Source organism: Amphimedon queenslandica, unplaced genomic scaffold (genome assembly GCF_000090795.2).
Source record: "Amphimedon queenslandica unplaced genomic scaffold, v1.1 AMPQUscaffold_12113, whole genome shotgun sequence".
NCBI classification, from domain to species: domain Eukaryota; kingdom Metazoa; phylum Porifera; class Demospongiae; order Haplosclerida; family Niphatidae; genus Amphimedon; species Amphimedon queenslandica.
The window spans coordinates 1-8,915 of NW_003547648.1; the positions used below are offsets into that span (position 1 = coordinate 1).

Here is an 8,915-nt window from a genome sequence, read left to right on the forward strand (position 1 = left end):
TTTTAGGGATGATTGCCGTTGTTTTGCAGGACTATTTTTTCTCTATCGTGTTGCTATGGTTCCTGGAAAGCTGTTACTTAATATTGCTTGGGATAGTAGCATTAACGTTGCTATTCTTCTTCTCATCATTCTACTGCATTCTCTTTATCGGCCCTTTCAAATGCAGAAGCACAATAATATTGACATTTTCCTGCTTATTAATATACTGTTTGTTAATTTTGGTGCTGTTCTTCAGTGTTTCCTTTTCATTCGTGAACCTGAATATGAGTTAAAGGATAATCATATTATCTTCAATGTTATCATTGCTCTTCAAGTTATTCTCATAGCATTGCCACTACTGTCTTTTCTTTTTTATTCTGTATTAAGTATATGCTTGAAGAAAAGAAATGTATCATCTAATTGGGAGGGTTCTAATATCTTTCCACATCGTTTAACTGAGAATAATAACTATGGATCGATTCAGTGAGAAGTTTTTAAAATACAAGTGTGTCTATTTTCATTCATTTTACATTTCTATTTCATTTGCAGATTTTTGTTTGAGTATTAATTACCTGTCATCCTATACTGCTGAGATTTTTTGAATACTTTAATGTTTGTTTTTTAATTTTGGTAGTGATGATATTTGGTATGCAAGACTGCTGGCATTGCTTAGTTTAATTCTATTGAGTCAAAATTTCTCAAAGTTGAATATGACAGATGTCATTGTTCTACACTATTGATGTCAGTGGTTGTTATAGATACTTTTATAAATTTATGGTACTTCACACATGTAACAATATTTATGCTTCTGCAAAAGGATACAGGTAATTGATCATAGTTATCCTTAACTCCTCATGCATGAATAAAATTTGAAAAGCTAAAGTCTGTTACATATCAGCATTCAAAATAGCAACACGAGACTTTTCTTGCTTATGCAGCTTACCAGGATCATTATCTATATAATGTATCTAATGTGAATTTTCTGTCATTTGCATCTCCGCCTAATCTACATCAGTGTATTATATTGGCTGCCCAATCCAGTGTTAATGTTGCCTGAAATATATCATAGTTTATACGTTGCACCTGTCTTGTGCAATTTTAACCATGATACCCATTGTTCAGGCTACATTGGGCCACTAAGTAATATTCAAAAGTTGATTTACCGTATAAGATGAAATGTTGACGGGGTTTTTATATTGGCGGATTGGCAGATTTATACAAAATGCCAAAATAAAATCTGCAAGCAATAATTCCATTTATGCATATACACGCCCAATTACCACGCCCACATTAGTTTTACTTAGTCAAAAGCATGGTTAGAAGCTAAAATGGCTTTACTACGTTTCTTTAAGCCAGTGTCTAAAAATCAGGTGAACACAATCTTCCAGAAAAGGTACTGTCCCTCTCTAATAATGAACTTGCAAAGGTAAATGAATCTGTGAAATGTACTTTATCTGAACAAGACATGGAAGTTGAAAAAATGTCAAAACGGCCGAAGTATTAAGATTACATGCCAGAAGAAAGGGCCCAGATAGGTAAATACACGGGCAAGCCTGAAATGTGGATCCACGCGGATCAAATGCGGATCAGGCTGAAATGCGGATCAACGCAGAACGCTCGCGGATCTGTATCGAAGTACGGATCAACGCCCAAAGTTTATGGATTTGTCTGCAAGAATGATATCTATGCATTAGGAGCGCATTTGAAAGTACATATAAGCTCTATTTGAGTCCTTAACAAGCATCATTATTATTCAGTTTCCAGTTTCAATCATGGCTTGCCAGTAGGCTGGCTATAATCACTATGTCAATAATTATTATTAATTTTTGTACATATTCAAGTACATTATAGTATCATATAACAGTTATAGATCTATAAGCAGATTCAATGCTTCAAAAAGACAATATATTAACTTCATGGTAGGATAGTTGCAATTTCTTTTTTATAAAAATATACAGCTTCCTCATGTGTTATTCCTTTTAACTTTTCTAAACATATTACCATTGCCTACGGAAATAATAAAAGAACATAAGTTGAAATATTTGTATTAGAAATATAGTTACCTCTGGCCAAAGCAACTTAACTGCAGTTGCTTTCCTTCTACCCACATCCTTACAGTGTAAACTGGTTAGTTCCTCCAGGTAAAGAAATATTTGTTGTGACTGTAATGTGAGTTTAGAAAAATGAAGATTAAAAAGTAGTAGCACTGAATGACTTACAAGTACATCATCTGTTAAAGGCCATATGATATCTGGTATATGCCTTTTCTTTTGCTCAAATACATTTTCTGTAAAAAATTCACTTGATGAGGGATCCAAAGCAGTTTTAATGAATTCGCCCTATTAATTGAGTTGCCGTATAATTAGAAAATGTATATGAACTAACTTCATGACTCTTAATAGCACTAAATAAATCTTTAACTGGAATGGAGCCAATTCTACATGTATTCATGCTATAAAACTACCATATTAATAATGGATAGAATAACCTGATAGGTGGGTGGGAAGATTTCACAAACTGTTCAGCTGCTGAAATATAAGATTCTTTGTGATTAATCCCTGTAATGTCATCATATAAGGTGTCCTTTTGATATTCCGGAACAAGAATTAGCGAGCAGTCACAGTCTATAAACAGTATGCATCAACAATATGATGAAGATTGTATTTACCATCTTCATCTCCACTTGTGAGTGGTGATAGGGTATATTCAAGATCAGAATCAATTTGATGCATGGAAACCATTTCACTCTCTGCCATATCTGGTGTATGACTTGCTATCTATATAAAAATAATTCATAGAGAGCATTAATGTGCTGCAATAGAGACACACCTTCAATTCTAGCGGTAACAAATCTGAAAATTCAGTTGTTATCCCAACCCAATCAAAGTTTGAAATTTTCATATCATATATCATCAGCAGTTTGCTATTGTGTTAAATCTGTAACTTTAAAATGACTTTGTACAAACTTACGGATTTATTATTTCTTGAAGGATCCATATACGGAGATAATCTGGATCAGTCTGTAAAACATTCACACATAAATCATGATGTAAAAAGTTATGGCCAAGCAGCTTACCGAAAAAATTAGATCTTTGTTTGACGTCATCGCACGAGCATACTAGGAATTTAAAAGTGAAGAAATAAAGAAAAATTTAAAGCTCAAATGGGTTAATCATTAGTAAACTTAGTAGTCTACCTTGCATATAAATATCCCACAGTCAATAAAATTTGATTGCATACTCCTTTCCTGATAAAATCATTTGTAACATATTTTCAATCAATGAATTATTACTTCATCAACAACTCTTTTCCAATTCCTAATGCTCCTCTTTTTTCCATAATTTGTCATGTAAAATTTCTCCAAAGCAATGCTAATAATTACAGAATTTAAAATTTATCATAACAAAATTACCTGATATTATGTATAACTTCTTTGTGCTCTTTATGCTCCATAGGATCAAAACACTTAACCAGCCTCTTACCAAGGTCAAAAACCTTTAATATTTGAACATTATTATTAACACTACAACTAACTCACTACAAGTATCCAGTGAGACTGTATATTAACTGGGCATAAAATTAGACGTATGTGTTGTAAGTTACACTATAATAGATAAAACAACTTAATTGGAAATAAGAGTATATACATGTACCTTTATAAATTTATCGCACTCTCCTTTTAAAACAGCAGGATAAAAATGAGTTGATAGGCAATAAGAATCTGTTCTTGCAAATGTGAACTTTTGATTGTGATTTAAAATAGACATGTAGAAATTAACTATCTGTATGTAGCCTAATTTTAATAATCAATCAAAGTATTACTGACCTTGTCATTAATCCATCCATTATCACAAATATATTTAAACTCTGTCATTGATAATCCTGTTTTTCCTTTAGCGTTATAGTCTTCAATAATCAAAAAATCCTCATTATCTATCAATTTCTTAACTTAATTGGTAATAAAAATTTCACCTCACCATTCACTTTAGCATGTCTTGCAATAACTTCAATAACATCTTTCATGATTGTTGTGTGTCCCTTCATGGCAAATGATTTGCTGTTATCAGTAGTCTCAACTACAGCATTAACTACTGCTGGGAAAGCCAGCCCAGATATGCTGCATTTACTACTTTGCTTGTTCGATGAGGCTACTTGTTTGCTAGTACCACTACCTGTACAATAATAAAATTCAACTTTTATCTAATTTTATTATGGCTTTAACAAACTTGATCTCTCATCTTGTTCCTTGTCACGAGGCATTCCATTGCTATCACTTATTATGGGCAAAGAAAGAACTGGCTCTGCACTATTGGTAGACAATTGTTTCTCCTCCTTTGTCATACAATCAGTCTGTCTTAATTCTGAAATATTATGACGAGAATTAAATTTACCTAATAATTACTATACCTTTTGAAGTGGTCATTTGAAGGCACCTTTTATTGACACAGCATTGCCTTAACTTTCCCCTTCCACCAAACTTGGGCTTATCCAAACAATATTTACATTTACCACAATCACTATTTCTGCAATTCTGACAAATACCGCAACGTTTACGTTTTGCTTTCCCTATCTCTTGATGAGGGATCTCTATTGTTGAAACTCCTTAACGCATGTTCTATAACAAACATATCTGTGTACCTTTCACATTGTTTTGTGTCGGTTGAGTATCTGGACACAACTGGGAATAAAGACATCTGCAGCCTTTTGTGTGGTCGAAAAACTTGTCTGCTGAGAAAGGTAACTGGCATGTGTTGCAAATTGTGACATTTAATTCATCTGAAACACCCCTATACACAACGGCAATGAAGCAATATTATTTTTAAAAATAAAACCACTGAGCTATATCATTAGCAACCTCCATTCTTAAAGATAAATCATTGATAACCTAATGGACATAATGCAAGTAACTAGGCAAATGCAGTGTAACTTTGTAACACATACAGTGAAGTTAAGACTTTGACCCAAAACACAGCATTTTGCATACTACATGTATATAGATAAAGTTGAAATTTGAAACCAATAAATTATTATACTAACCTTGCAAACAAACACGCCACATGATGACACATCAGTCTGTTGAGAAATGTTCTATAATTTAATTAAAATAAAATTAATCACACATGATTTTTACAAAATCATTGCATACTTGAGGCATTTCTTCTTCCAACTGTGTCAAGTCAATATTTCTTCTTTTGCCCTCATACACAAGGAGCTCTCTGTAAATACAAAATTAACAATATTTTCATAAACTACACTATATACTTGATATTTGTTGTATGCTTCTGATTAGCACTAAAATGTAAATCAAACAATGAATCCAAAAGTAGTATTCTTTTCGGCAAAAAGTCAATTACCTACAATGAAAATAGTTGAAGTCATATATTTATGAATACTCTTATTATTATTATTGTTATTATCATCATCATCATTATTATTATACTAACCATCAAAATGAAATGATTTTTAGTCTGTAGAAACAAAGGACAAAAAAGCAGTCCACTTGCAAACATATCATCCTGACAAGAAAAGCTAATACAGAAGAAATGATGAATTAATAGCTTACAGGGAGGCACTGCATCTCTTTAGTAGTTTCATCTATATTTGTCGTTACGTTCAGTAAACGAGAAGATAAAACGGCTACTGCTCGTTCCTAAAATTTAATTAATAAATCCACACCCAAACCAACATTTAAAACCTTCGTTGAATAACTTTTTGCCAAAACTTTGATGTATAATTCAATGATCTGTAAAGTGGAAGATAAGAACATTCTGCCAAGTCAGCATATACCTTAATATTGATCATTTCTGCATGAAGCAACTGATGCATATATTCATGTGTTACATGGCACCCATCAAGATGATACAATGACTTGATATTAAAATCTATAATGAAAACATAAATATTTATAAATGTTTTACTTCATTATTTTCAGGATTTTCTGCATTATCGTCATTGACACCAATATCAGCTGTAACATCTACATGTATGAGTAATTATATGATTAATTACATCTAGATATTTGTACCTAAAGACTGCTTCTTTGGATTTGATTCACCATCTGCATGTGTATTTCAATCAAAATGAAAAACAAAATTATTGATTTGCCCTCACCTTCATCATCGACCTCATCAATGTCGTTTAGTCGAGGACGCTTACGGCCTCCTTTTTTTTCTTTCTTCCTTCGAACATTTCTTCTCAATTCTGTTAAGACTTGGTTCTTTGGTTTACATTCAGCAACATCCATCCCAAGAAAAAGCTTAGCTGCAAGAACATGATAACAAGTGCTAGTGGAAGGGCAGCTGCATTTCTCCTTTGGAAACAATGCCACGACATGCACTGATGCAGATCCCTTTACATTAAAAACATGAAGCTTTTCATCATATGAAATGTCACCATTTGAAAGAAGGACACGGGCACGACTTAAACTTGAGAGCATAGCATTTTGCTTGCTTTCAGTCACAGAAACTGATGATGATGCATCACCAACAGTGCTATCATGAACTACTATCTCGGACATGTCTGATGCACGGATTGAAGAAACAATATCATCCGGAGAAATAGCTGGAATGTAATCAACCAATTGTGAATCTGAAATCATGGATCTATACTGCTGTTCAATTTTAAATTCTCCAATATCAGCAAAGCCTCGTCTAACCTCATTTACATAAAAGGCTTGTAGGTGATACATTGATAAAATGATACAATCAATAGGAGCTTCCTTCCAGTCTAAGAGATTTTTTAATACAAAGTTCAAAGATTCTGACTGGTTGTTGGTGATGCCGCTATAAGGATTATATATCCCTTTTTCCTCCAGCTTCCATCTTGCAAAAAGTTCAATATCTCTGTGAATTTCTTGTAAGTAATATTCCAAAAAAACAGCATCCCACTTGGCTTTCAATTTATTTAGCTTAGCTTCGTAATCAGATTTAGCAGAAGAATGAAATAAGGACCGTACATCATCCAAATAAACAGCGATATCAGATGACAAAGCACCATGTTTACTCAGCCAAAATCTAATGTCTCTAATGACATGATTCCAGCAAGACACATGAAATACTTTAGGCAGCTCAGCTTGTAAAGCATTTGTAATGGCCTTCTCTCTGTCTGTGACAAATGGTGCCTTACTAGTAGAAAGAGATGATACATGAGATTTAATCTCTTGAAACAAAAAGGTATGGGTTTCGGTTTTTTTTCTTTCATGCAACATAAAAATAGCCGGAATAACTGGATTATTTTTAAAGATGTTATGGTGAAAAAGGAGTGGTGAAAGATAGAAATCCCCAAGCTGAAATGTGGTGTCATATGACAACAACTGACCACTACCACCTAACAGCAATACTTTATCCATTTCATCAAGGAGTTCTTGCAGTCCAAATATGACAATCAAATCAGGGTAAGTTATAATTTTCCATATGAAACCTGGAATATCATATGCAATTTCATGCACATTATATAATGCATCTTTTGACATTCTTGATTTATGAAGAAAATCATGTCTCAAGTTACGAAGCTGCTTCAGGTCCCTTGGAGACTGTGAGGCTACTTTCTCCCTATCACAACGCATAGACGCAACCTCTTTCTTATAAACAACAGCAGGGGTGCTATCTTTTACTAAGTTGTGCAATCTGTTCATAGTTGAAGATGCAGTTCTGTTGAACGGTCTCTCATGTTTAGAAGCTCGATGAGGGAAATCAACGGCAACATCGTCTTTACCAATATAGTGAACAAGCGTGATTTCAGTATTGCCAAGTAGTTGGTAGGCATTGCGCTGAAAATCTTTTGATGTACCACTTGGTGTGTCTATATCAAAATACATCTTTCTAATTTTCGGGTCTGCTTTTGGTAGTTTTTGAACCCCACCATTACACCAGCGGTATCCATCTGTCCTCCAATCCTCTAAATTAAAAATAATAAATTATTATTGTGTTTGCAGAGAGATAGAATATTGTACACACTACATTATAATACAATAACAGCATGAAATCACTATACACATTCACTTGGTATAATACATTATCGTGTTAGCCACATGTGAAGTACCATTTGATATTAATATTTCATTCATTTGTAAGTGCTGGTATTATGAGACGGTTTGTATTATGGGACATTGCCTGTCATTTCAATTATAAAATTTGAAAATTCAAATATCTTAAGTGTCTCATAATTGGCACATCTACTCTAATTGTTTATTCACAGCATGATACATCATTTATTTTCTAAGTCCTGGCTGTATGACATGGTTTACACTACTATTATTTTATATGCTACATTAAATGAATATAATTTAACCACAGTTTTACTGATTCTAATTAGTTTCATAGTTCAGGATTTTCAGTACATCATTAGAATACCCAACAAATAACCATTGATATGTCAAATAGGTACTGAGAAGTAGCTAGCGACATTAATACTCACCTCCATTCGATGATGATTGGGCTTTAAATAAAAAGCATTGATATGCTTTTGGTTTGTGTGGAAGTTGACATACATAGGGAACTGTAGGGTCTTTCAATTTGGCATTGGCAATAGCTTCTTCTATAGTCAACGCTCTCTTAGGCAAAGCCATGTTCACACATGTGCTATCACGTGGCTGAGAATCGATCCGCATTTCAGGTCGTCCCTAAAAAACGGACCGGACCGGACCAACGGACCATGGTCGGCGACAAATCTGTTTTACGGACCCGAATGGTCCGCGACATCTCTATTTTACGGACCACTTTGCTCACTATACCGGTAATCTTACAGATGCTAAAAATTATAGCTAATGCTTAGGTCAAGATTTACTCTTGCTGAAATCCTGCTTCTCGGTTAGATATAAGCCCAAACCTTCAGATATTGTGAATTTAACAAATTTATTCATGAAGCAACTGTATACAGCCTGAGCCTGGTACTGAGTACTGAACTTGGATGTTGTACAGTGACTAGTCTACAAATGG

General features: G+C 33.7%; 1 protein-coding gene and 1 long non-coding RNA gene across 2 annotated transcripts; both read right to left on the bottom strand.

The window, feature by feature from the left end:
- Positions 1–1,679: 1,679 nt before the first annotated feature.
- LOC109588406 (uncharacterized) lies at positions 1,680–3,746 on the bottom strand. Its single transcript, XM_020004578.1, has 14 exons — positions 3,633–3,746; positions 3,518–3,583; positions 3,392–3,474; positions 3,272–3,350; positions 3,176–3,226; positions 3,056–3,097; positions 2,950–2,999; positions 2,809–2,902; positions 2,648–2,756; positions 2,468–2,603; positions 2,365–2,416; positions 2,199–2,318; positions 2,043–2,141; positions 1,680–1,986 (listed from the first exon to the last, which is right to left on the bottom strand). The coding sequence occupies exons 1-14, from the start codon at positions 3,744–3,746 to the stop codon at positions 1,894–1,896; spliced, it is 1,188 nt and encodes a 395-aa protein (XP_019860137.1). The 3' UTR covers positions 1,680–1,893.
- A 1,180-nt stretch (positions 3,747–4,926) lies between these two features.
- LOC109588409 (uncharacterized) lies at positions 4,927–5,141 on the bottom strand. The gene is made up of 3 exons (XR_002188146.1): positions 5,126–5,141; positions 5,017–5,067; positions 4,927–4,962 (listed from the first exon to the last, which is right to left on the bottom strand). It is a non-coding gene; the product is annotated as an uncharacterized LOC109588409 (long non-coding RNA).
- Between the last annotated feature and the right edge of the window lie 3,774 nt (positions 5,142–8,915).